Here is a 27,948-nt window from a genome sequence, read left to right as displayed (position 1 = left end):
GGAGTCAGGTTAAAAACTTAAACAGTTACAGGTTTATTAAAAAGACTTATAAAAGCATATGGTTACAATGGCTATTGCTCTCTTTCTTAACTGCTAGCAAATACAGATCTTATGGTTACAATGGCTATTGCTCTATTTCTTAGCTGCTAGCAAATATAGATCTTAAAAAAATAGTTACAAAGAAAATAAAGATAGAAAATAGAAATAATGGTACCAAGTGACAGCTTAATCTTTAAAGAGCTCTAAGTCTATGTGTACACTTAAGACAGAGGACCACATCCAGGTACAATTTTTACCCCCTTCTGTGCCTCTCGACTCCAGCAGGTCAAGCCAGGGCCGGTCCCTCAATTCCTAGGAAAGACGAATACGAGGTGGAACCTTTGGAGGTCAAAACACCTAACCCGACCAGCAGATAGATGGTAGATTGACACTCAGCGTAAATGTGCTGCTGGACCCATCTTTATACCCCTGGGGGCCCGTATCCTCTTTCTTATCTTAAGATGCCAAATTATACTGGTCCTTTTCTGTGGTGCCAGTTCTTACAAGCAAGTTTCAAATAATTTACACTTGTAAGAGAGTTAACTAAATTGTGAGTATTAGACTTTTTTTTACTGGGCGAGAGATTCCTCCCCCCGCGGATGGCTGTGTGTTCGTATTAATATGGGTTTTAGTCAAGGGCACTCCTTGGCAGCCTCTTGGTCAGCAACTGGCATATCTCTGTTTACAGCCATTCACGGTCACAGCAGCCTGCCATATCCGGGCCTTCTGTTCTGTGTGCCCTGTATGCTCCAGGCAAGCAAAAATGGATGTTACAGGGGGTTCCTGTCTGGCTACACCCCCCCATCTGAGGCAGTGGTGGGGGGGGGGGGGTAGGGCAGGCTGCTCCGGCAGCAGCCCTGTCCATGCTGGCCCCTCACTGTGGACACGGATTGCTGCCACCAAGCAGCTTCTGTTCATGGCATCTTGGGCTGGCTGTGTGCAGGGGCTGCTCCAGCAGCAGGCCCCAGCTGCAGCCAGTCCTGGCCACCACAAACAGGAGCTGCTGGACTCGGCGCAAGCCAGAGCCAAGCAGTCCCATCTCGTGCTGATCCAGAATGCTGCACCTCTGTATTTTAAACTTAGTAAGAGCCCAGTGGTAGCATGAGCCAGGACTGCTCAGTCCTGGCTTGAGCAGGCTCCGGGAGCTACCCCCGCTGTAGCTCTGCAGAGTGGTCCTTATTGACTAATTGTGTGGTTGATACCACTTGTATCGACTACACGATTAGTCAGAGAACCCCAATTTAACATGCTTATTAGGTACCCTTAACTCTGCCCTGTGATGTTTCCTCACTCCATCCCTGTAGAACACTTGGCCAAGCCTGCATGGGGCCCTGGAGCTCTCAGGGTGAACTCTCCCATGGAGCACATCTTGTTCCAGCAAGAATTCCCAGCCAGATCTTCAGCTCCTGGGAATTGAGAAGAGCTTTATTGAGGAGTGAAGAGGAGAGACAGGAAAAGCAGGCTTGGGAATTGTGGGCAAGGTGCCTACCTGCTAGACCACACAAAATACCACCTGACTCATAATGGAGAGACACACAAACATCTTCAGCAAACCCACTGAGTCCCAAGGCAAGAGTGGTTCACTGAACAAAGGCCACAAACAGTAATCCATGGAAGAGTTTCATATTTTAATATCTCTGTGTGAAGCAGCCCTTATGGTAAAACTCACCCCTGTGTGGAGGATCAACACAAATAACACAACCCTGGTGTTGTGGTAAGCAGAGTGACCTGACTCCTGTGCAAATACTAAAGGAGAGTTAAGAGGGGCAAACCTACTAAGAAAGTCAGGTTGCTTGCAGGTTTTGCTGAAAATACCATGTGGCAAGCTTAGGCCAGAGGGTTGTTATAGCATAGGGAAAAGGCAGCTCAGGGAGGGTAAAAAGCCTGCTAATTAGAGGTTAAGGGCTGCAGGGCAATTAGGAGCAGCTGGTAGGGAGCTGGCCCTGGGCAGATTGGGGCCAGCTGATTCCACTTCAGACCTGCAGAAGGCCTTTAAAAGCCTCTGGGTTAGCAGGTGAGGGGGAGAGTGAGAGGAGAGGAAGGGAGCAAAAGTTAGGCACAGCAGGGGAAAAAGTCCTGGAAACAGTAGCTGGGCTCCCTACCCCCAGAAACCAGCTGTAAGACCCCCACCCCTGACAAAGGTGGGGCAGGCTGCTGGCCAGGGAAAGAGGGACCCTTGGCATGGAGAGATTCAGCATGGGGCATGGAGGGCATTAGGGAAGTTTCTTTAAATACAAGTGTATTCCAGTTGTGGAGCGCAGGATCAGCTCAGTTACGACGTTAGGAGGTTTAGCAGGGTCGGCTGAGAGTTCAAAGCGGAGGAGGGTCAGAGCGAGGGCCACTTTCAACTCCGTCATGGCAAACTGCTGCCCGATGCAGTTCCTGAGAAGAGAGAAGGAAACCTACACAGTTAGTAAGGGAGATTTACAGGCTAAGTTAGTAAGCACCTGATTCAAGACCACCAGCATGGTGAAAGGGGAGAAAGGGGTAAGCAGTGAGGTAGTAAAGTTTGCAGATGATACCAAACTGTTTAGGATAGTCAAGACAGAAGCAGACTGTGAGGGACTCCAAGAAGATCTCACCAAACTGAGTGATTGGGCAACAAAATGGCAAATGAAATTTAATGTAGATAAGTGTAAAGTAATGCACATCGAGAAAAATAACCCCAACTATATGTACAGTATGATGGGGGCTAATTTGGCTACGACAAATCAGGAAAGATCTTGGAGTTATCGTGGACAGTTCTCTGAAAACTTCCACACAGTGCAGCGGCGGTCAAAAAGGCAAATAGGATGCTAGGAATTATTAGGAAAGGGATAGAAAATAAGACCCCAGAATATCTTACTGCCCCTGTATAAAACTATGGTACACCCACATCTTGAATACTGTGTACAGATGTGGTCTCCTCACCTCGAAAAATATATTTTGGCCTTGGAAAGGGTTCAGAAAAAGGCAACTAAAATGATTAGGGGTTTGGAACGGGTCCCATATGAGGAGAGGCTAAAGAGACTGGGACTTTTCAGTTTAGAAAAGAGGAGACTGAGGGGGGATATAATAGAGGTCTATAAAATCATGAGTGGTGTGGAGAGGGCTGATAAAGAAAAGTTATTTATTAGTTCCCATAATAGAAGAACTAGAGGACACCAAATGAAATTAATGGGTAGCAGGTTTAAAACTAATAAAAGGAAGTTCTTCTTCACACAGCGTGTTGTCAACCTGTGGAACTCCTTGCCAGAGGAGGCTGTGAAGGCTAGGACTATAATAGAGTTTAAAGAGAAGCTGGATAAATTCATGGAGGTTAGGTCCATAAAAGGCTATTAGCCAGGAGATAAAATGGTGTCCTTGGCCTCTGTCTCAGAGGCTGGAGAGGGATGGCAGGAGACAAATCGCTTGATCGTTGTCTTCGGTCCACCCTTTCTGGGGCACCTGGTGCTGGCCACTGTTGGTAGACAGGATACTGGGCTAGATGGACCTTTGGTCTGACCCAGTACGGCTGTTCTTATGTTCTTAGCATGTAAAGAGAGGCAGTGTGCTCTATTGAGTGCCATTCCTAGCTCTGACACTGGCCTGCTCTGTGACTGGGCCAGTCACTCCTGTTCTGTGCCTCAGTTTCCCCATCCAAGCCTTTGACTAGTTTGATCCTAAGCTCTTCCATGTGAGGTCTACTGTGATCACCACCATCTAGATTGACATGCAAGGGTCTCTGTGAGGGACCAGCAGAATGACCCAGCCTAAGAAAAAGTCAGGTTCTCTAAGCAGGGTCGTAATAGATTTGTAGCTTTGACAAAGCAGTCTCAGAGGGGAGTATCTAATACACACTGGCCACTGGATACCCTGTCTTTCTCTAGGTGAATATCATGATTCTAGAACAATGAGGTGCTGTAATATTAGTCGGTAACTGTTGGAACTACGTCAATAAAAATAATAATGTATCTGTAATCAGTTGACATGGGATCAGGCACTAAATGACAATCTACCATAACCCCGCTTCTGAGAAGAATTAGGAAATGTCTTCTCTCATTGTAGCTTTCAATTTGTAAGTTTCTTTCTTACTAAACTTGTTCCCACAATTAAATAATTAATACTTCACCGTGGTCCAGCAGCAAAGGGCAAAAAGGCGAAGGAATGCTGATCAGAGAAGTTGTCTGGGGAGAATCTCAGGGGGTCAAACACCTGGAAGAAAAGATCGGCTGCGCTGTAAAGATGTTTTGTCACAAAGCCACCGCTGCCTCTGGCAACCGGGTTCAGATAGCAAAGTCCCAGTGCTACTTTCAGCTGTCTGGATTATCCCACGTCGCCTGTGTACCTGAGGGTACAATTGGGCCCTCTTCTCCATTGACATGCATCTTACATACTGAATCACCCGTGTGCATTGTGCAAAAATGACCTGATTGGGATATAAATTACTGCCTCAGATACAAAGCCATTCAATGGAGAATGGAGGCCTTGTATTGATAATGTGAACCTTCATTGACTACCCTAATTGGGATAATGGGATTTGAAAGGTTCAGAGCAAATTATACTGTTGTAAATAACTAGAAATTTGAGGCCCATCTTCATTGTGAGTGCCGATAAAAGGGTAAAATATTCTGATCTCAGTTGCATTGGTGCAAATCCCGAATATCTCCCCTGGTATCCAGAAATGTGTTCTGGATGTACATTGGTCTGACGAGAGAAGAAACTAGCCCAAAATCTAGCTCAGAAACAATCCCAAGAGAAATCTGTCATAGATAGAAGGCCAGACTGTACTGTTAGGGCCTGCCCAAGATTTTGTCAGTATATAGCCACACTGCCCCAACAGCGAATGGGAAGGGACGGTTCCTTCCCTTGTGCATAGCCAGCAACAATCTGAATACCACAAAAAGCAAAGGAACGCACCTCTGGATCTTTCCATACCGTGGGGTTTCTGTGAAGCGCATAGATGTGCAGAGATACGAGGCTACCTGGTAAGAATGGGAGAGAAGATCTTACAAGAAGAAAATGATCAACTACAATATTTTCTTTCCATTTATATTTTTTTGTATTCCTCCACCATCGCCCCACAATTGCTGTTACTCAGAATTCAGCCATTACTCATGGGCCGCATCTAGACTGGCAAGTTTTTCGGCAAAAGCAGCTGCTTTTGCGGAAAAATTTGCCAGCTGTCTACACTGGCTGCTTGAATTTCCACAAGAACACTGATGATCTCATGTAAGATCATGCTTTTGTGCAAGAGGGCCAGTGTAGACAACGTTGTATTGTTTTGTGCAAAAAAGCCCTGATCGCGAAAATGGGAACACTGCAACACTATTTCGAAGCCCAGGTCCAAAATGCCTGATGTTGAGGGTACAACTACATTGCAGCTGGGGAGTGGGGAATCATGTCCCATGGAAACATAACAATGCTAGCTTTCATCTGGCTAGCTCCCTAAAAATTGAAGAGTACATAACAGAGTGAGTTTCAGCATGGGCTGCAGGGATTTTTTGGGTATTTACTCACTTCTACAGCCTGCACTGTGAGGCCTCTGCTGCTATTTGTAGCAAGCTAGCAAGAGTACAGCTAGCACAGGGATATCAACATGCGGTTCAAATGCCATCACAGGCTGCTGTGTAGAAGTAACCTGCATCAGGGGTATGGAGGTAGCTAAAATCAGAATTGTAGCCAGATTTGGATTTCCTGGCTTGCTCTTCTCTGTACAAGGGGCCCAGTCATGACTTGGATCAGACACCTCTCTGGGCCACTGCAAAGTTTGCAAGGCTCAAAATCTAAACTAAGATTGAGATCCTTATTTCACAGCCTGCTTTTCAAATAGAATAAACCCAAACCTTCCCCCCAACCCTTCTCTGGCTTTAGGAATGGGATGCAAATGCAGTCACTGGGATCCCCATGCATGCAATGCCCAATAGCTATTGTATGTAGCGCCACACCCGTTAAACTTAGGAAGAGCACAGGAGAAGGGTTGGAATCAGACCTTCTGGCAAAGTCCGGCCATCGGAAAATGTGACTGGTTGGCTGAGTTGTCTATACACTTGAGGCACCGAAGGGTAGAGGCGGAGGCTCTCTTTAATACACATGGTGCAGTAGGGCATGTCACTAAGGTCATTCCTGAAAAGAAACCAAAGATATGGCTAAACTTGGGAGCCTCCTTCTCAGGGGCAGAAATACAAGGCTGTCTGCACAATGTTCTGCTCTTCTAGGTGAATGTTTTATATTGTAAACCCTTGAGGGAAGCTGTAGTCTGAACACTACAGTGGAAGGTTGACGTAAGATACGCAACTCTAGCTACATAATTACATAACTGGAGTTGACGTATATTAAATGGCGTTTCCGCACCATCCACACAGCAGAAGGCCAACGGGAGCAAACACTCCTGTCAGCTTCCCTTATTCCTTATGAGGAGCAGGAGTACCAGTGCTGATTGGGACACCCTCTGAGTTTGATTTAGCGGGTCTAGTCCAGACCCATTAAATCCAACCCCAGAAGATCAACCACGGTAACACTGATCTTCCGTGTAGTGTAGACATGCCTTAAAAGGAATGCTTTCTTGACCTCTTCAGGTGGAAGGCTTCTGACCCAGACTGGGAAATCCTGTTATGTTTTTTGATATCCAAGAAAGGTCTAAATTCTGCTCTCCCAAGCCGTGTGTTCAACTGGCGTAGTGCTGTCAACTTAAGTGGGGTTACTCCATTGCAACTGAAAGCAGAATCTGGCCCTACAATAAATGTACCTCTTCCACCTATGAAAGGGCCAGATATCCAAAGACAGGGTCCACTGCTTATCTGATATTGTGATTATAGCAACTCAAAATTTACCCATTACTATAGTTTTTAATGAAAAATTGCTTTTTGACAAAAATGGAACTTTCTGAGAATTTTTTATGGGTTGAAATTTTTTTATTTTTTTTCAAAGCAAAAATCAAAAACTGAAATATGTTCAACACAGTTTCTCAGGTACAGATTCTTGGATTTAGCTTTGGAAAACCAGAATCTTTCACTTTGAGATTTGTTTTAGTCATCAAAAAAGAAACAAAAAAAAAAGTGAAATCGTGAAAGTAATGTTCTTAGAGTTCCCATGAAAAACAATTTCCATTTTTAAACCAGCTCCAGTTCTCTTATCTCAGGAACTCTTTTGCGATAACCACAATGTCCTTATTTTTCATTGACTCCTTCTCAGATATATTTTTTAAAAACTTATAAAAGGATTGTCCAAGGCTTGTTGCTAGACCAGATACCATTTGTTCTGTATTTACCAGAAGCCCTAATACTGCGGAACAAGCATTCAATGAATGCTATTTGCAGTAAAAGGAAAAGTTAGAAAGTTTGAAAATTTAAAGCACGACCAAAGCTGTTCATTTGCTCAAAATGCATTTTTAACAACATTTGTTCAAGGTTACAAAATAAATTCATTGGCTACGTCTACACTGGCAAGATTTTGCACAAATACTTTTAACGCGAGAGTTTTTGCATTAAAGCATTTGCGCAAAAGAGCGTCTATACTGGCATGTGCTTTTGCGCAAGAAATATGCTTTTCCGCAAAAGCATCTGGGCCAGTATAGATGCTCTCTTGCGCAAGAAAGCTCCAATGACCATTTTAGCCATCGGGCTTTCTTGCGCAAAAAATTAAGGTGCCTGTCTACACTGGCCCTCTTGTGCAAGTATTCTTGCGCAAGAGGGCTTATCCCTGAGCGGGAGCAGGAAAGTATTTACATTACAAAGTCAGTGCTCTTTCACAAATTAAAGTGGCCAGTGTAGACAGCTGGCAAGTTTCTGCGCAAAAGCAACTGCACAAAATCTTGCCAGTCTAGATGCACCCGTTGGGAGGACCTCATTACTTGTGGGAAAACTCCACTCTGAGCTATATGTCTCTCCATATAGGGGTGTGTGTGTGTGTGTGTGTGTGTATATATATATATATATATATACACTTTTGTGATTTGCATGAGTATTTCAAAATTCTGAGAAATGTTACCACTAAAGAATCCAATTTTTTTTAACATATGTCCCTCCATCATAACATTATTGGACATCTTAAATGTTTATTGAGAAAATGCATCCTTAGTAGAGCTGGTGGGAAACATTGCTGTTGAAATCAAGTTTTGCTGGAAAATGCCATTTCATCAAACCTAACATTTTTCACAAAAGCCATTTGATCTCAAAGAACTTTTCCGCCAGCTTAGACCAAGTGACATTGGAAAATTGGTTCCCCAGTTTGTCTAAATGGGACAGCCCTTGAACCCTACTTTGGGGCTAGGGAACTCAAGCTTTCATTGTCTGCAGCTCTGGGGTAGCCCCACTGTGCCTGGACGTCAGGCTCTCTGTCGTGGAGACAGGGGCTGGGACGCCTGAGTAGACCAGAGTAAGGCTCAAAAATTCTAGGGTCCCAGCATTTTAGCCTGGATGTCCTGGGAAAGCCCTGCCATGCATACTGCCACAGATCTGGGGACCCCAAGTCCACCAGTCTCCCAGCCAACTGAACCAGGAGACTGGAATCTCTGGGGTCCCCGACCATACAGCAGTGTTTCCAAAATAACGGTTCGGGGAAGTTCTAGTTCAGGAGGAATCTGGAACAATTGGGTTTTGCTCTGATTTGAAACAGTCAAATGTCAAAGTGCCAAAATGTCTCAAACACTGGAAATCCCACATTTCTGCCAGCTGTCACCCTTGCACCTGCAAGAGATCTGTGCTTCCCTATTTATTTTCATTGGTGCTATGGGCACTAACTCAGCCCATGACCGCTTTCATCTCATTGATCATTCTTGGTACTTATTTAGTGCATTTGATTTGCAGTTGCTTGTCGTTAATAAAGCTTATGGCGGTTGATACCCAAATCAGTAATTAACACAAGTAGGCGATGACAAGCCACCACCATGTTGCAAGGTGCAGCTTGTCAATAAACATCTCAGCTGGGTGCAGGATCTAGTGCCTGCCCGTACACCACACAATACACGCATGTTAAGTCAGATGCTCAGTTACTATAGCAGGAAGGCCTGTTCTCAATAGCACCAGGGAAAGTCTGGAATAACCCCAGTGAAGTCAGGACAGTTAGCCCGGCTTAAAATCCTCAGACTCTGCACAAGCCTCAAACTTAACTAGTGATGGTCACGACATTTTAAACTCGCATCCCAAGTCCTGACGTGCAATGGTTAAGAGCAGAGTTTGGAACATTCTGAAGTCTCAGCATCAGACAGTGATCCAACAGGGACCTTCAAGAAGAAACAACGTGCAATAAGTGAGGGGAAGTCTCACCACTGAATGGTCTCTCCGTCTCCAAGAACCGCCTGGATCTCTTCCCTGCATCTCTGCTGGTGCTCTGGGTTCATGGCCATGCAGTACAAGATCCAGGAGATGCCAGTGGATGTGGTATCATGGCCCGCAAACATGAAAGTGTCCACCTCGGCACGCAGATCTTCATCGGATAACCTTTCTCCGTTCTCATCCTAAGGTGGGAATGGACAAGATTTGCTATTAAACCTCATGCTTCAGCATGTAAGACAATGTCTAATGATTAGAGATGTGGATAAGACCTAACAGGGTGGGTATGGTATCCCCCATCTGCTACGGTGAGGTTCTTACGACTTCTGTGGAAGGAGGTGGCCATGGCCAGACACAGGACAAGATGGGCATCCTGGCTCATCAGTTCCTATCTTCTTTTGTTCGTGTTCTGCACTTCCACAAGAACCAAGCCCCCCAGAAGAACAACTTCCTGAAGAGCTGCCCGTCAAGGATTCATACAGTCCAAACCCTAAGACACCCTATGGCCACATTGCGGTGTAATGAATTCACCCCTGCATATCATGTAGCTACTAAGACCAAAGGGGCCCTAAAGTGTGCTTGGGGTTTTAGACTGGGTGGCCTTGAGGCATCTCCAGAATCCAGGAGATCTCTCTGGTTGTTCCTCCCCTGAAGATGAGACCTCTTGTGCCATCCTACAGCCTGTAGCATGCCATTTAGCAGACCAACCCCTCTGGCCCTGATGGCATGACTTTGCACAGACAGCAAGGAGCAGAGCAGGGTTCTCAGCAATCCTCCACCCATGCTAGAAGACAAAGCCGGCTCTGGTTTGAGACCCATACCAGGCCGTGAACAAACCACATAAAGGCAGGATGGTCTGGCATAAAACTGGGTGAATGGCCTACTTGGTTGTAGATATTGTAGCACAGCTTGCACCTCCCTAAACTTGGACTCTGGTCCAGCAGCATCCCTAGTCTGCCAGGTCCTGGGGCAAGAAGTCCTGCCTGCAGGGAAACCCGTGGCCAAGAAGCCAGCAGCTGGGAGCCCTGCCGGCATCCAGAAGCCTTGTTGGGGCTGGCATCTAGCAACCCAGCTGGGGCTGGTTTCTGGCAGCCTGGCGGCACTGGGGTCAGGGATGGACCCTGAGCCTGGTGGCAGGGAGGCTGGGGAAGGAGCCAGAACCCGAGCCCCACAGAAGTGGCCAGAGCCCATGCCTGATGGCAGTGGGGTTGGGAGCAGAGTCCAGCAGCAGTGGCTGGAGCCGGAGGTTGGCGGCAGTGGCCACAACCCAAGCCGGGCAGCAGAGGGGCCAGAGCCGGAGCCGGAGCCTGGTGGGAGTGGCCAAAGCCCAGAGGCAGTGGGACCTGCCTGGGTCAGAAGCGGAGCCAGTGGTGGAGAAGGGCAGAGGCTGGAAGGCCAGAGGCAGGAAATCAACCTGCACCAGAAAATTCCCTCCATCAGTTCCAGTGAGGCCCAAACTGTATGAGAAGTGGAACTGGAGAAAGAGGGTCCGGTTTCAACAAACAGTCCTTGTTGTTACAGCTGGATAAATAATGGATCCGATTAATGCAATGCATTAAATGATGATTTCAACAGTTAAAAAGGATCTCAGGATAGAGCAAAACCATTTCCCCCTCTCCCCAAAAATGTTGGTGAATTAAAAAGTTAAATGGAATGAAACCTTTTTGTTGCAACTAATTTAAAGTATTTCATTTTGATTTCAGCTTTTTAAAAGCATCGTGATAGATTCCGCCTGAGTTCACTCCTGGGATAAGACTCAAGGAGACTTCCCTCCCCTGTACAACAAAGATGCATTTGACCTACTGCAGCAAGACCTTCCAAAGATGTCCATCAGCCAATAAGATTAGAGAAGAGACTAACTGGAAAAGGCAGTGATTGGAAATCTGCCAGTGATGCTTAGTGAAAGTTGCACATGGTGCAGCTACAATTAGTTCCTCCAAACTCACCTTGGCACAGAGAAGAATATCCAGAAAGTCCAGGTGCCTCTTCTTTTGGATCTTTTCGAGCTCTTGGTCATCCTTGAGCGATTCCTTCCTCTCCCTGATCACCTTCTCTAGGGAAAGAAAGATCAATATATTGAGCTAACTAGTGATTCACCAGTAATTCAATCATCTTGGAAGGCAAATGGTGGAAGCTCTATCTCTAGACACATTTAAAAACGGACTGGTCTACTCACTAGAAAGCAGAATATTTTACTCCTTGCTACAGCGAATCTCAATGTTCTTTGCAATCGGTATCCTTAGAACTCCATACATTATGTGCTACAGCCCCCTTTTCCTAAGTGAGGAAATTTAGGACACAGAAGTATTAAGTGTTTTTTCATTCTGCAGATTGCCAGGTCTTTGTGGACTGCTTATACTTCAGGGCTGTGTCTAGACTGGCGGAAAAACTTGCCAGCTGTCTACACTGGCCACTTGAATTTCCGCAAAAACACTGACGATCTCATGTAAGAAATCAGTGCTTCTTGCGGAAATACTATGCTGCTCCCGTTCGGGCAAAGGTCCTTTTCCGCAAATGCTTTTAACAGAAAACTTTTCCGTTAAAAGTATTTGCGGAAAATCATGCCAGTCTAGATGTAGCCCAGGAGCACACTTGGAGAACCTCTGGACGATTAATGAGATAGTTTAGATTTCTTTCGTCTCTGATTCCACTGCATGAGTCAATCAATAGATCAGAATGTGAGGTTCTTCTGGTTAGTAGAGCTGCCCTAAAGTCTGTTCTTAAGTCTCTTACCAACACAAGCCCCTTTTTTTCTTAATCTAATATTTTCGAGTGTGTCCCCTCCTCCTACTCATAATGACATCCCTCTTCAGAGACCCATAACTTCAGCATGATTAATAGCTCAACTGCACAGAAGAAAGTCTTGAGTCAAGAGAGGAAAGAAATACCGGTATGTCGATGGACTATTTGGCAGGCATTCCAGAAGCGACGCCCATGGGGCGTGAGCCAATAGATGAGGTCGCTGTGGTACAGAACTGTTCTCGTTCTTTCTTGTAGCATTCCCGTGAGCTGATGTATAGCTGTGAGGAATGTATTGTCCCTAAGTGGAAGACAAGGAAGGGGAAGTTAATGTGTGCGAAGAGGGACATTTAGACTACCTTGGTATAACTTCATCTCTTCCTCCCTCCCCAGGAATTTGAGCTTGTTCTTTGCTTGTATTGAAAATTGCAGCCTACATTGTTTTCCCCAAGTCACCCAAGACATCTCTGGTGCAGCCAGAAATTAAACTCAGCTCCTGAGTTTGAGTGAGACCAGCGTTCTTCTCACACTGACCTGTTCTGGCAGTCACTGTGATAACTAAAGGTGCATTTCAGCATTCCGTCTAAAGCCAACAAGCCAACATCCTTTGTGATATCCCACGACTTGTCTGGGTTTATCCGCTTTTCCCATTTATCCTAATGTGAAAGAGAGAGATCAGCATATACAAATCAAATGGAATGTCTCACATCAACACAATCTCATCTGTCATCTTCTGAATAATTCCTTTGTCTTAGGGTACATCTACACTGCAACACTATTTCGAAGTAACTAGCGCTATTCCAAAATTACTTCGTCTGTGTCTACACAGTAGGCAGTTATTTCGAAATAGTGTCAAAATACTAGCATGCTGGAGGTCTTCTTACTCCCACTCCTGTAACCCTCATTGTACATGGAGTAAGGGAAGTTGAAGGAAGAATGCTCTTTCAAAATAAATGTTGTGTAGATGCTCCCAGTTTCGAAATAAGCTACGCGATTGACATAGCTCAATTTTCATACTTTATTTTGAGTTAAGCCCTGTAGTGTAGGTGCACCCTTAGATTCCTTTATAACATTACAGTGAAAGTGAAGAAACAGAGCAGTTCTGGGTGAATTAGCGCATGTCTTTTAGAAAGACATCCAACCTGATTTAAAGATTCCAAGCAAGAAGGAGTGAATCAATTCCCTCATTAATCTGTTCCAGTGGTTGATTATAACTCTATTATGTATGCAATATAGCTGGAGCTATGTGTGTCTGAGGATATTAAAGAGACAAGGTGGATGAGGGAGAATATTTAAGGAAATACCATAAAAGAATGAGCTGAGATGGGGGAATTAATATCTTTGATTGGACCAATGTATTGTGGAGAGTGCTTGTCAGTCCAACCAAAGATATTACCTCATTCACCTTGTCGCATTTTTTTATGGCAATTCCTTAAATACCGAAGCCTTGTGGTACTTTGTGTCTGAGTTTAGTATCTTACACGGTTTTGAATGCACCTCTAATATTTACACTCAACTTGTGCAGTGACGGGACTAAACGAAGTCCATGCCACACATTAGTCTCAATAATTGATTTGTGCTGAGGGAGGTTGTGTCCACACTAGCATTATTTCAGCAAAACTTTTATCACTTAGGGATGTGATCAAATGCCTCCTATTGTCATGACGAGGCCGCATGTACACTCATAGGGTATGTCTAGATTACATGGCTCTGTCGCCAGAGCCATGTAGATTAGTTTACTAGACATGCCCAAATGAAGCGGAGATTGAAATAATCCCCGCTTCATTTAAATTAAAATGGCTGCCGCGCTGAGCCAATCAGTTGTTTGTCGGCTCAGCACGCTTGTCTGGATGCTCCGCGGTCAACATCAAAGGCATTTGTCGACCGCCCCGTTATGCCTCGTGGGATGAGGTGTCACGTTGCTGGATCTTGAGGGGAGCAGCTGGATCACTGATGCACCCATAGGTGGGGGTGTTGGCCCCAAAAATGGTATAGGAGGGGGCCATGTGAGGTATTGAATAGAAGCTTATTATCTGATAATCCTATGTATGCTGTTCTGGTGTTTGTATAATGTCTGTGTGTGCAATTATTAGCATGTACTTGTATGGACACTGAAGATTTCCCTGCATGTGGTTAAGCATTGGGCAGGGCCGAGCCTGTGGACATGCTAATTACCGAGGCCCTGTGGAACAATGGCTCTCAATGGGCTATGGACACACCTAAAGAATGGGGGCTGTCACCTGAGAGCAGCCAGCAGGAAACACAGGGATTGGCCTCTGTCCAGGTGACCTGCTACATACTAGAAGAGGCCAGGAAGGAGGTATAAAGAGGCCATGCGGTCGATGCCATTTGGTTCTCAGCTCAGCACTTCATCCCAGAGGCAGCATTGCAGGGATCAAAGAGCCTGGAAGACCTGTGAACCCATCCTGATGATAGGATGTGCAACAAGAACTTTTAAACCAGCAGCTGTAACATCTCTGCTAGAGCCTGCATCGAGGACTGGGAGATTTGGTGCATGTAACGTACTAATCTTTAACAACCTTACTCTCATGCTTTTCGTTCTTGTGTTAATAAACCTTTAGTTGTTAGATGCTAAAGGATTGGCCCAGCGTGATTTGTGGGTAAGGTCCAGAGGGTAAATTGACCAGGGATCTGTGGCTGGTTTCTTGGAACCGGACAGAACTTGTTCGGGGTAGGTGGGATTGGATGCTAGGACCCCCCACCTGTGTATGAGGCCTGGGGCCATCTGGAGCACGGATATTGCTGGGGTGTCGGAGGGGTTTTGCTCGTGAAGCTTCAGGCAGGCTGCTGAAGCACTCTGTGGGACTGGTTTGTGGCCTGTTTGGAGAGGTCACCAGTCTGGGGGCTGTAAGGAGCCCCAGATTTGAGCAATTCGCCCTGAGCAGACGCCCTCAGTTGTGCCCAGACACGGCCCGGTCCGTCACAGTCTAGTAAACTAATCTACATGGCTGTGGCGACAGAGCCATGTAGTCTAGACATACCCATACAGCAGCACAGCTGTATCAGTCTCATTGTAAACCTGTTAGTGTGGACACAGGCAGAAACAAGTAAGTGCAGGATATTTTTTCTAGGACTAACTTCTTGTTGGAATTTCGAACACACTGACAATACAGATTAAACCTCTGTAGTCTGGCACTCCTTGGTCCAGCAACATCCATGATCCAAGATAGCTGGATGTCCATCTATCATGAATGTGGCCAAGTTTCCACTGGTCCCATAAAGTTTCCCGTGGTCCCATAAAGTTTCCCATGGTCCCATAAAGTTTGTTTAAAGCCACCAGTCCTGGCTTTCAGTGTTCTTTGCCATTATTTAGCTCTAATTTACCCCTAAACATCTTGTAAGAGCCCAGTAAGCAGTAGAAGTGTTGGCAATGCTAGACAATACCATTATTGGCTAGTGCTAGACAATATTGACCTCTCGTGGTCCGGCAAATTCTCTGGTTCGGCACCAGAGAGGTTCAACCTGTACTAAATTAATCCATAGGTGGACAGCCCAGTAGATTGCTATGGAATCCCAAGTCCTTCAGCCAAATGAAATAGAAGGAACATCAGGTGTCCAGAGAGAGGGCTGCCATGTTGAATTTACTTTACTTTCTTAGCAGATCACGAATTGGCTGGATCCCCGTCATCTAGCAGGACTTGCTTCTCACTAGACTGCTGTACTTGTGCTCTTGAGGTGAGAGAGTAAAATTAAATACCAAGGGTGATTAGAACTCAAAGCCAGATTCTCTCTTTGCATGGACTATTCCACTGGTGTCAAGGGCTGGCACTGGGGTGGAGGAGGGGAATATCTGAGCTTTCTAGGCTATAGGATGGGCTGTTACTCTAGTTTGCATCACAGTTCACTGTGCAGTGATAATGTTCAGGGAGTCCCACTCTGGGTTCTCTTAAAGCCACTGACTCCAGGAGCAGGAATCAAGGTTAGGAATGTATTCTTCGGAGCCACTGCTGGATGGAGCATCTCTGAGCCTGCCCCACATCAGTACCCAGCTGTGATTTATTTCTAGGGTGGAAACGGCAAAGTACATCTCCCACCAGCTTTTCTCACTCTAATGACTGAGCGTGCAGTCCAGCTTGACGGGCCTTCCTTTTCAGTGCGGGATGGGGAAGACGGCAGTCGCAGTGGGGTACCTACCAACATCACTTGGGTAGAATCCGCCATCAGCGACACGTAAGATTTCAAAATATTATTATGAAATGCAGGATTCAGCAGCCGCCGGTGCTGGAACCACTTTGGCCCGTGTAAGACGATTAATCCTTTTCCTGGGGAGGAGGGAAACGCACCGTTTAAACCCGTCGGGATGGTGGCAAAGTCTGTATTTCTGTCCATACCTTACAGCTCATGACAAAGGAAAAGACTGCTCAGATGGGTTACACAAACGGCCTCGCTGAAACAAGCTAATTTCAAGCCACCTGGGATGAGAGAGGCTGAATCTTGTCTGATAAGATACACCAGTACAATTATTGTCGCACAGGGATGTGAATGAGACGCTGCCAGCCGATGGAAGCTACACCAACCTACGCAGTAGCGTGGACAGCCCTGTCACAGAGGTGGTTTTATTATGCTAATGGGAAAACACCCAAAAACGAGCTGCCATAACACTTCTAGTGCAGACTAGCTCTCAGAGAAGGGGTCCTGCCTTTGACAGACAGCTGTTAGTCATCATTAAAGGGTCTTTGTGTTCACAGGGACTCATCCTGGAGAAATGCAGACCTCTGTTGTGCATGCAGAGAGCTGGAGGAAAGAGGAAGGGGAACAACCCTAAATAACTTATTAATACATTTGGGGCAGGTACCGTCTACGCTTAAAAAGCTGCACTGGCACAACTGAATCAGTGCAGCTGTGCGGCTTTGGCTGTGTAGCGGAGTTGCTTTGCACTGGTAGGAGCAGGCTCTGGTGTGGGCAGAGTTAATCCGCCTCCCTGAGGGATGGGAGGTGTTCTCTTGAGCACACAGCGCTGCCTACAACGGTACTTAGGTGGGTGTAACTATGTCACACTGGGGAGTGGCTTTTTCACACCCCGGAGCGATGCAGTTATAACAAATTCCCCAGTGCAGACGTCGTCACAGGCTAGGAGTTGGAAGACGGCTCGTAACCACGGAGGAGTGAATTTCTGGGACGGAATCCCCAGAGGAATTGTGGGACAAAGGCAACCATCCATTAGATGGTTCAGCTTCCCCCGGCTTTGGGGGCTCCCGCAAGGCCCAGGTCGGCCTCGAGGATTCCTGGGGGGCTAGGCTAGGTGTACCCTGCACTCCCTACTAGCAGTGAGAGCTAGAGGAAGTGCAGCGACCTGGATGCAGCCTGCACCGCTCCCCTGAGAGAGGTGACTGGGAGCCAGGCTCAGGGGAGTGGAGCGGGTTTGGGTCATTCCGCTTCCCGCCGCTGCAGTGAGTGTGTGAGGGCGACCCCTGCTGCCGGCACCAAGCCCCACACCCTGCTAAGCCCCTGGGTCACGTCGCTTGCGGGAAGGCTGCAATGGTGGCAGGAGGGGGCAGAACAGGGGCAGGAGGAAGCGGGGTGGGGGCAGGGCCCGGGCCTGAGGGCTGTCCTAGGCTCTGCACCCATTTAAGGATGGCATCGTTGTGGGAACAAGCAACCTACCCCGTTTGAAGAAGACGCTCGAGTCATTTAAGACCAGGATTATATGGGAGGGGTCTGCCTGCACTTAATGGCCCATGCAGTCCTTTCCCATCCTATGTGCTATCTCCCTGCAAGCTTTTAGCACCCTTGCTCACAGGGAGCAGGAATTTTGATGGTCAAACACCCGTCTGCAGCCCTCTCTGCGAATGAGCTCCCTTGCTGTGCCCTTAACCACTGCTCAGCATCTGACGTGTGTGGGAGGGGGGAGTATGCGCCCGACGGAGCCGCATCCTACCCCATGCCACTTTGGTGTTACCAGCTCCCATGGAGGAGGGGGTAGGGTTTCCCGGAGAGCATGGGCGTGGCTGTCATGCACAGAGCCGGGAGATGGAGCTCAAGGCTCCCTTTGGCTTTGACCGGACGCTGGGACCCGTCCAACGAACCGGTGGCTGTGTCCCTCTTTCTAGTCTGGTGCTCGGGACATCTCCGCATCAGGATGGCATAGAAACAAACCGTGTCACTCTGGGTCCCAGGCTGCAGGAGAACGTGGGCATGGAAGCCATGAGGTGAAGCTGACCCTTTCCCCTTCTCTCCATCAGCTAGCCTCACAAGAGGGGAGGTTTCCTCCCTAAAAGTCTCTTTTTATAAAGGACCCCAGAAGGGGCAGGATAGCCCAACCCTATTAGGTCGTCCACCAATTTAGACCTAGTTTCTGCCAAGCCAAGTTCAGTCCCGGCTCCTCTTGTTTACCAGGCATGATCTGAACCCAGCCCTTGAGTGATACCAGGAAGTCTTTTTGTTTGAACTAGTTGACACTAAGCTAGGGGGAGAGGTAGATACGCTTAAGGGCAGAGATAGGGTCCAGAGTGACTTAGACAAATTGGAGGATTGGGCCACTAGAAATCTCATGAGATTCAACAAAGACAAGTGTAGAGTCCTGCACTTGGGACGGAAGAATCCCAAGCATAGTTACAGGCTGGGGACCAACCGGTTAAGTAGTAGTTCTGCAGAAAAGGACCTGGGGGTTACAGTGGATGAGAAGCTAGATATGAGTCAACAGTGTGTCCTTGTAGCCAAGAAGGCTAATGGCATATTAGGATGCATTAAGAGGAGCATTGCCAACAGATCCAGAGATGTCATTATTCCCCTTTATTCGGCTTTGGTGAGGCCACATCTGGAGTACTGTGTCCAGTTCTGGGCCCCCCACTACAAAAAGGATGTGGACGCATTGGAGAGGGTCCAGCGGAGGGCAACCAAAATGATTAGGGGTCTGGAGCATATGACCTACGAGGAGAGGCTGAGGGACTTGGGTCTGTTTAGTCTGCAGAAGCGAAGAGTAAGGGGGGACTTGATAGCAGCCTTCAACTTCCTGAAGTGAGGTTCCAAAGAGGATGGAGAGAGGCTGTTCTCAGTAGTGACAGATGGCAGAACAAGGAGCAATGGTCTCAAGTTGTGGTGGGAGAGGTCCAGATTGGATATTAGGAAAAACTATTTTACTAGGAGGGTAGTGAAGCATTGGAATGGGTTACCTGGGGAAGTAGTGGAGTCTCCATCCCTAGAGGTGTTTAAGTCTCGGCTTGACAAAACCCTGGCCGGGTTGATTTAGATGGGATTGGTCCTGCCTAGAGCAGGGGGCTGGACTTGACGACCTTCTGAGGTCTCTTCCAGTTCTATGATTCTATGATAAGGGGATGGTTGGATGAAATAACATGATCTTGGTAACTAATTGACCATTCATTATAGGGAACTTTCTGGGTGTCTGGCTGGTGAGTCTTGCCCACATGCTCAGGGTTTAGCTGATCGCCATATTTGGGGTCAGGAAGGAATTTTCCTCCAGGGTAGATTGGCAGAGGCCCTGGAGGTTTTTCGCCTTCCTCTGTAGCATTGGGCACAGATCACAGCTGAAGGACTCTCTACATGTTGGGGCCTTCAAAGTATTTGAAGGCTTCAATATCTGAGATCTAGGTGAGAGGATTATTCTAAGAGGGGTGGGCGAGATTCTGTGGCCTGCGCTATGCAGGGGGTCAGACTAGATGATCATAATGGTCCCTTCTGACCTTAAAGTCTATGAGTCTATGAGTCTCTATCTCTCTTTTGCCTCTTTTCCCAACCTTTTATTGTTATAGGTTGTTTTGACATGCTATACATTTCTCACTCCCTTTTCACATCTGGGCTCACACCTGGGATAAATGAATACCCTCAAGTATCGGAGGGGTAGCCAGGTTCGTCTGAATCTGCATAAACAACGAGAAGTCTTGTGGCACCTTATAGACAAACAGATTTATTGGAGCATGAGCATTCGTGGGCAAAGACCCACTTCGTCAGATGCATGGAGTGGAAATTTCAGAGGCAGGTATAAATATACAGGCATATGAACAGAAAGGAGTACCAATGAAGAGGAAGGCGAGAGATAACGAGGTCACTGATTGAACTGTCCTCGTTATCTCTGGCCTTCTTGATTGGTACTCCTTTCTGTTCATGTGCCTGTATATTTATACCTGCCTCTGGAATTTCCACTACATGCATCTGACGAAGTGGGTCTTTGCCCACGAAAGCTCATGGTCCAATACATCTGTTCGTCTATAAGGTGCCCCGGGACTTCTCGTTGTATACGCTCAATTACCCCAACACTGCTTCCATAACCAAGTTATGTAATGTACTAGGAGAACCAAAAATTATACGTACCAGTCCACGGGATAAAGAAATTATAGAAGACGTCAGCCTTTGGATCTGAAAAAAGCACCAGAGATGTGTGTTTTAATGGAGCCAACTTTGTCATCTAAAACAAGCTCTGTCACGTCTACCAAGGGGTCACGTTGGGTGGGTCAGTTCTCACCTTTCAGACAGCCTATCCTTCAACGGGGAAAAGCAAAGCATTTCAGTGCAACCCATTCCGAGTGAGGTTGGGGCTTTTAAGCTGCATTGGGTAGGGGGATTGCAGGGGCCCCTGCCTGCACAAATACCGTGGTCAGGATTTCTGTTGGGGCTTTGTAGACTGGTAACAGCCTGCACAGAGCTGAGGGAGAATTACCACTATGAAGGGACTATATTGAGCGTTATCCTTGTCCCTGTCCCACAAACCAGCTCTGGGGATGGATTGTAGCTGGCACCAGCCATAGGAACATATGAACGTCCAGATGGACTAGATGGACCTTTGGTCTGACCCAAGTGTCCTTCCAACAATGGCCAATGCCAGGTGCCCCAGAGGGAATGAACAGAATAGGGAATCATCAAGTGATTCCTCTCTTGTCACCCATTTCCAGCCTGACAAACAGAGGCTAGGGCCCCCATCCCTGCCCACCCTGGCTAATAGCCACCGATAGATCGATCCTCCATGAATTTATCTTGCTCTTTTTTGAACGCTGTTGTAATCTTGGCCTTCACAACATCCTCCCACAGGTTCGCTGCGCATTGCGTGAAGAACGATGCCCTTTTGTTTGTTTTAAACCTGCTGCCTATCAAATTCATTTTATGACCCTCTTGTTCTTGTTTTATGAGGAGTAAACAACATTTCTTCACACCAGCCTTGCTTTTATAGCTTTTCACCCTATTCCCCCTTAGTTGTCTCTTTTCCATGCTGAAAAGTCCCCATCTGATTGATCGCTCTTCACCCCCCTAATGTGATACACCCCTAGTCATTTGTGTTGCCTTTTGCTGAACTTTTTTCAATTCTAACATATCTTTTTTGAGAGGGGAAGCCCTGGGGATAACTGTGGCCTTTGTCACTGGAGCAGAAAAGTGAGTCCAAAAGAGGCCCCTCTGTTGGCCTCTCTTGTCCTTGGACTGCAGGTCCCAGGGACACGAGTCTGGATCTCAGCCAGTTTTCTCCACTGCTGCTCTCTGTGCACGGGCTGGGGAGGAGGTGAGTTATCTGTTTGGACACAGAGGGGAAGCAGAAACAAGCCCTGCATTTAGATCTATGTGTAGGGAGAGGTCATTGAACCTGAGGTCAGAGTGGAACAGGTGGGCTCTTCCTAATCTTGGAGCAAAGTCCCCGGGTAATAGGGAGGGGTGACTTTATCTCGGAGTTCACAAGGGAACACTTGGCAAGCACTCTAGAGCACTCTCTTCTGTCTCTAGCCTTCCTTTAGAAGCAAAGGCCGCCAGTGGATGGTGCGTGAAAGTGGATTGGCAGTCCTCTTTAGCGTCACCAAGCTTGGGCAGTCAGTCCAATAAACCTGCGGCTGCCGAAACCCAACCTGAACCAAGAGTTCACTCCCAAGGCCTTCAGCACCAACACCACTGTCGTTAAAGATTCCCCTCCTTTGGTGTGAAGAAGGAAATTCATAGCCTTCCAACAGTCAGCCGCTGGCGGCCAATAAGTTGACACAAATGAGGTCAATGTGTCCTGCAAACTTCCATCACATTGTGCCTCAGAGCCATTGGTCAGAGCAGTGGCTCCCAACCTTTCAGAGCCTACAGACCTCTTTTCAATCGATTAACGTTTTACAGACCCCCCCCAACAATATAGCTGTTTTCAAACAGTCCATTATTTGATAATCATTTGAAATGTATAAAAGTTCATGTTATCTAAAAACAAATAGGCTGTGTCTAGACTGCATCCCTTTTCCGTAAAAGGGATGCAAATTAGACACATCGCAATTGCAAATGAAGCGGGGATTTAAATCCCCCCCACTTCATTTGCATAAACATGGCTGCCACTTTTTTCCGGCTCAGAGCTTTGCCGGAAAAAAGCGTCAGTCTAGACGGGGATCTTTTGGAAAATAAAGCCTTTTCCGAAAGATCCCTTATTCCTTTTTTTAAGTTTTTGTGGAAAAACTTGCCAGTCTAGACACAGCCATATAGTATGGCTCAGCAAAGTTCCCCCAAAGTGCTCACTACATTTGTGCACTGCAGACCCACTACCAGTTAGATAAACATCTATCAGGGATGGTGTAGACGGAGCTTGGTCCTGCCGAGAGGGCAGGGGACTGGACTTGATGACCTCTCAAGGTCCCTTCCAGTTCTATGATTCTATGGTTGTACCTATTGGGCTGTCACCGGCAACCCAGTTCACACATGCCGTTAAACCTCACAAATGAAATCCAGGCCCCATTGGCTTCAGTGGATCCACAATTCCACTCAGTGGTTAGTTTGTGTTGGCACTCCTCCTCTTGGTCTGATCCAAAAAGATGCAAGTGCAAACACTGAGAAGGAGCCAGGCTCTTCCTCTCATGCTGTAGCCACTCATTTTTTAGCTCTGGAGTGTCCCACTTCAGTCTCTGGTATGTCAACCAAGATGGCGGCCATCACCTAGGCAACTCACTTAATGACATTTTGTGTTCTTAGCACAAATAATCGCACAGGGGGAAATTCACCCCATATAGAGAGGGTGCACCTGGCCTATGCACAACTTAACTTCCATGTTAGCAAGCTCAAAGGGTCTCATAACCCTTGGCGGGCCCTCCATGCATGAATAAATGTAGTCGTTCTGGATTTACTTTGTTTATTTTTATTGACTCTTGCAGCGTATATATACCTCTGTTCTAAAACAAGGCGGCAGTTTTCAAAATATCAGCCCTCCACTAATACGGGACTTTTTTTTGGCAGCACTTAGTCATGGTAAGCCTAAAAAAAATGTCTCAGTGTCTCAGAAAGAAAATTACATGGTCTCACCTCCTCTGCTATATACAGCTTTGGCGTATTCCGGGTGGTAGATATTCAGGAATCCTAAGAAACCTCCAAACCATACAGGGTGTGCATACGGATATTTTTCTGTCCAAGACATGATCTTGTTGAGTTCTTGATCTTGAAGCTGTAGTGATTTTTTATAAAGAAACAAAATACCATTTAAGGAGAAAATAAAGTTGGAGGAAGGGAAGGTCTTATGATTAAGTATTAATAATGGTTTTTATTAGGGTAGCACCCATATATATCAGGATTGGGCATAGTGCTAGGAGCTGTACAAACAGAAAATATGCAATCCCTGCCCTGAAGAGTTTAGGCACTGGACTAAGATGGTGCAGAGGTAAATTCAATCAGCAGCTTTTGCTACTGACTCCCTGTGTGACCTTGGACAAATCAATTAACTCCCCTGGGTCAGTTTGTGATAGTCTGAGTAGCACCTTTCCGTCTCCCACTAAACATTCCCATCAAGTTCAGTGGCTGTCCTCATGCTATAAGCACGTTAGTCTCCATGGGTATGTCTACGCTAGCCCCCTAGATTGAACTACCTGTTAAACACCCTGCAAGGAGGTCTAACAAGTAGTTCAAACTAGGGGCTTTAATTCAAATTACCGGGTCCCTGCCGCATGTAGACATGGGCAGTTAGTCTGGACTTGTACATTTCAAAAATGGTGACCGGCCAGGAAGATGCAAATCAAGCGCGGGATATTTAAATCCCGGGCTTGATTTGCAACTTCGAATGCCTACATTAGCCCCCTTAGTTCGAACGAGGGGGCTAGTGTAGACATACCCCATGAGTAAGTCTTGATCTCTGTATCTCAAACAGGGATATTATCATTTCTTTCTCCTACTGTTTACCTGTCTTATCTACTCAGACTGTAAACTCTTTGCAGTGCCTGTCACCATGGGATTCCCCAACTGAAGAGAGTTAATCATTAATACTTGCAAATATTAATCAACAAGATTAATCTCTGTAGAATCCAAGGCAGCCTCCTGAGGCCAGGGGCGGATGAAAGTGCCGCGGGGCCCAGGGCAGTCGCCCCGCTCGCCCTGCCCTAAATCCGCCGCTGCCTGAGGCCAAGGAAGGCAAAGCAAGTATTTTTAAGTCAGCCAAGAGAACTGATGATGTGACAAAGAGAAAAACACTTCAAAAGAAGTGGCTCTTTTCTCAAATATTTAGGAGGGAAATGCGTTTAGCAAGAAACTTTTCTTTCCTCCCTCTGCTTTGATATGGCATAGAGGAAAAAGAGGGGAGAGTCCCCATGAAAGGAATCCAGGGAGGCAGACACAGCCTAGTGCGTATACACACACACACATACACACACACACACACACACATACACACACACACACACACATTTTCACACAATGTTCCAAGCATTACATGTAGGGAGAGCAGCACACGATTAAAGAGTGGTGTAGCGAGGAGGTGTAGTCACCCTTGGAGATTAACAGAGAGGGACAAACCATGTTAGAACTTGGTGTAACTGAGAGACTTTCCAGTGAGTGGCAGAGCCCAATAGTTCTTGTCCTGAAGCCAAGCAGATTTTGTATCCACTTTCAGAGGTTCAGTGCAATATCCCAGTTTGATGTCTACCCAATGCCCAGAGTAGATGAGCTACTTGACTGCTGGAGGAAAGTCCAGTATGTTCTGACTCTTGATTTGACCAAAGGATACTGGCAAATCTAACTGGAGGTCCAGTCGAAGGAACAGACTGCCTTTACTTCCACCAGCAGCTCTACCAGTTTAGCTGAATGCCCTTTGGTCTTCAGAGAGCACCCACAACTTTCCTGAGGCTGATGGACTACCTCCTGTTATCCACATCAAGTGAACAACAGCCTACACTGAGGATGTTGTGATATACAGAAGCCACTGGGAAACCCGTCTCAACCAGTCATAGCCATCTTGAGGAACCTTCAGGAAGTTGGGCTCAGGGAAAACTAGACTTTACCATACATCATCGGGCGGGTAAGAAACTGGCCAACACGGATACACTCTCATGACTGGGGGATGGGAATTTAACCACTTCTGGAAAATGGGGGCTGGTCTAAGGGGAGAGGGTGTAGTGAGAAGGCGTGGCCTCCCTCAGAGAATGATGGGGGGGACCTCAACCCTGCGCCTGGCGGGAGGAACCAGGAGAGCCGCATCTGGTCTGTAGGAAGTGTGAGGGCGGGACAGGAAGTGGAAGTATAAAGGGTTGGCTCTGCAGCTCGGTTGAGCGGAAGCTGCTCAGGGAGAAAGACACGTCCCATCTGCTGCCTGGGCTGCCTTCTGAGGACTGGCCTGAGCTGCTGACCAAACAAGACACCAAGGAGCTGCCAGGGCCGCCATCTGAGGATTGGCCAGACCTCCCCGGGCTGCTGGCCGACCAAGACGCTGAGGAGCTGCTGGGGCTGCCGCCTGACTGAGGACTGTCCAGAGCATCCCACAACGACAGACAAAGCCCACAGCAGAGCGGGACCAAGCCCCGGGGATGTAGGAAGTAGCCCAGGGGAATCTAGATGACTGTGGGGTTGAGCCTGATACTAAGTCAGTGTGTTATAGGAAGATCTCCGCTGACCCAACAGTGGACCCCTCCGCCACTGTGAGGGCTTTGGGTTGGGACATGGTGGCTTCAGGTGGGTCCGCATCCCCCTATCCCTGCGGCTACACCTCAGGGTGGCAGCAAGACCACACAAGACTTGGAGGCCTGTGGTACCCGACGGCTCACCCTCACCTTTGCTCGTGCTCACCACTCCCCACCCAGAGCAGTTGTATAATCTGGCCCAGGAGTCCCAGTAGGCCGGGGGTAGGGGGACTATTCATTCCTGTCCCCCAAACCCTGCCCTCTCCCCTCATGACACCCCATCCCCTAAGGGACCTGGCCTTGGTGATTACTGGGGGAGCCCAGCAGTAGCAGTTGGGACCCCCATATTTCCCCTGTAGCAGAGTGAGGGCACCTCCCCCCCAGCTCCTGCTGCCATGAGGAATGGGGGGGGGAGAGCAATTGCTGTTGTCACCCTGTGCCAGGCCCTCCCATTAAAATTTGCCTCCTCGGGGGTCAGGGTGCCATGGGGAAGAGAGGGCAGGGTGGGAGCAGGAAGGGATGGAGTTTAGGGAGGGGAACAGGACTTCCAGGTTGGATTGTGCAGCTGCAGGCCAAGCATTGAAGACCCCTGGTTTACTGGCTCTGCACTGGTTGCACGCCAGGGCCTCCTAATTTGTTTGCTGCCTCTTCCTGAGGAAGGCTCATAGACTGTATTGTTCTGCCCAGCCACAGGGCCGGGGAACGAGGTGAAGCTAATTTCCCCCTTTGAGCTCATCTGGGCAGATACACCACAGCAAGAAGCGGCAGGGCCTATGGCCACCGGGGGCAAAGTGTGTGTGTGGAGGCCAGCTCAGGGCCTCAGGTGGAAGGGGCAGGGTTGGGGACAGCCAGCAGCCTCAGCACTGCAGTGCTGCCCCCCACCACCCACCACAGCCCTCAGAGCCTCGTGGCATGCCCGGCGTGGTGCCTCGGCGCTCTGGCAGCAATTCAAAGGGGCCCGAGCTCCGGCCGCCGCCACTGCCATAGTAGCAGTGACAGTAGCCAGGGGCTCCTTAGAATTGCCGGGCCCTGAGGCAACTGTCCTCTTCCCCCTCCTCTTCCCCCATCGGCAGGCCTGCCAAGGAGTCCCGGTTTCCCCTGGGGAGTGACCAGGAGGGCAGGGCATGCAGCCTACACAGGGGCATCAGTTCCCAACCCCAGGAGGTATCATTCCGGCTGGGCTAGCTCCTCTCTGACATTGGCCCTCCCAGGAAGCCGCTGGCAGCTCCTGGCCTGCCTGTGAGACTGGGCAGTGATCCCGGTGACAGCAGAGCCTTGCGGCCTTTTTGGCCCAAATTTTCCAACGTGGCTTCTGTTCTGGGGGGGTCCCTCCATTGCGGGGTGCCCCAGGGAGATCCCTTGGGCCTGGCTGAATGGCAGTTCCGGATGCTCAGCCCGTCTGAAGAAATCCTGCCTGAGAGACTTACTGTGTGGCCCTGAAAAACACAGCCCAGCCCCCAACGGCGACCGTGGCCTTTTCCGTTCGTACATAGTTCATGGGCATTGCCCCTCTCCTCTGCAAGTACCGGCCCCCCCCCCCCTCCAAATACGTTATCAAGTCGCAGCATAGACCGACCGTACCTCATGGGCATGGCCGTACAGCCAATGCATCGGGGGGCCTGGGAAGCTCTCGAGGGCTTTGAGCAGCCGCTGTCTCCTCCGACGCAGCTGGATCACTTTCAGCAGCGCGTAGGTCAGGCAAAACACAGCAGCCAGGGAACAAATTCCATAGATGTCCATACGCAGCCAGGCCCAGCTGGGCCTCACTGCGTCCAGCACAGAGGCCATGGTGCTGTTGTGTCGCTTACTTGTGCGGCGAATTCCCAATCTACACACACGTGCCTACCCCGGTGTGCAGCACGAGCCTGATTGAAGGGCAAGAGTGGAACTGGCTCTGAGATATCCCGTGTCCGAGCTGCGCCCGCCCAGATGGGAGCTGTAAATGGAGTTTCCCTTATCAACGATCACACAGGCGGGAGGAGAAACATTTCATGCTGACAGCAGCCAGCTGCCGAGTTCCTCCCCAAAACACACGAGTAAACAGACAGATTTGCAGAGTGGCCTGAGGATCAGTAGGCGCCAGCCCTGTTAAACCAGCAGGGCAAATGAATCTCAGTACATCTGCCTTTTAGGGGCTAAGTCTA

At 48.0% G+C, this 27,948-nt stretch overlaps 1 protein-coding gene across 1 annotated transcript; it reads right to left on the bottom strand.

The window, feature by feature from the left end:
* Positions 1 to 27,796, bottom strand: LOC102452267 (cytochrome P450 4B1-like). Its single transcript, XM_075935923.1, has 12 exons — positions 27,386 to 27,796; positions 23,229 to 23,367; positions 20,298 to 20,342; positions 16,164 to 16,291; positions 12,543 to 12,664; positions 12,158 to 12,309; positions 11,216 to 11,322; positions 9,264 to 9,454; positions 5,990 to 6,123; positions 4,918 to 4,982; positions 4,130 to 4,212; positions 1 to 2,421 (listed from the first exon to the last, which is right to left on the bottom strand). The coding sequence occupies exons 1-12, from the start codon at positions 27,590 to 27,592 to the stop codon at positions 2,253 to 2,255; spliced, it is 1,542 nt and encodes a 513-aa protein (XP_075792038.1). The 5' UTR covers positions 27,593 to 27,796; the 3' UTR covers positions 1 to 2,252.
* Between the last annotated feature and the right edge of the window lie 152 nt (positions 27,797 to 27,948).

The sequence above is a fragment of the Pelodiscus sinensis genome, chromosome 9 (genome assembly GCF_049634645.1).
Source record: "Pelodiscus sinensis isolate JC-2024 chromosome 9, ASM4963464v1, whole genome shotgun sequence".
In the NCBI taxonomy this organism is placed as follows: Eukaryota; Metazoa; Chordata; order Testudines; family Trionychidae; genus Pelodiscus; species Pelodiscus sinensis.
Note: the sequence above shows the minus strand (reverse complement) of the source record. Positions and strands in the feature narration are given on the sequence as shown.

Excerpts from the sequence above, each read along its gene's own strand:
- LOC102452267 (XM_075935923.1), bottom strand. The coding sequence starts at position 27,592 with ATGGCCTCTGTGCTGGACGCAGTGAGGCCCAGCTGGGCCTGGCTGCGT. Across the intron at positions 16,292-20,297 it reads TTTCTTTATCCCGTGGACTG|GAAAAGGATTAATCGTCTTA; the intron begins GTACGTATAATT and ends CCTCCTCCCCAG. Across the intron at positions 9,455-11,215 it reads ATATTCTTCTCTGTGCCAAG|GATGAGAACGGAGAAAGGTT; the intron begins GTGAGTTTGGAG and ends TTCCCACCTTAG.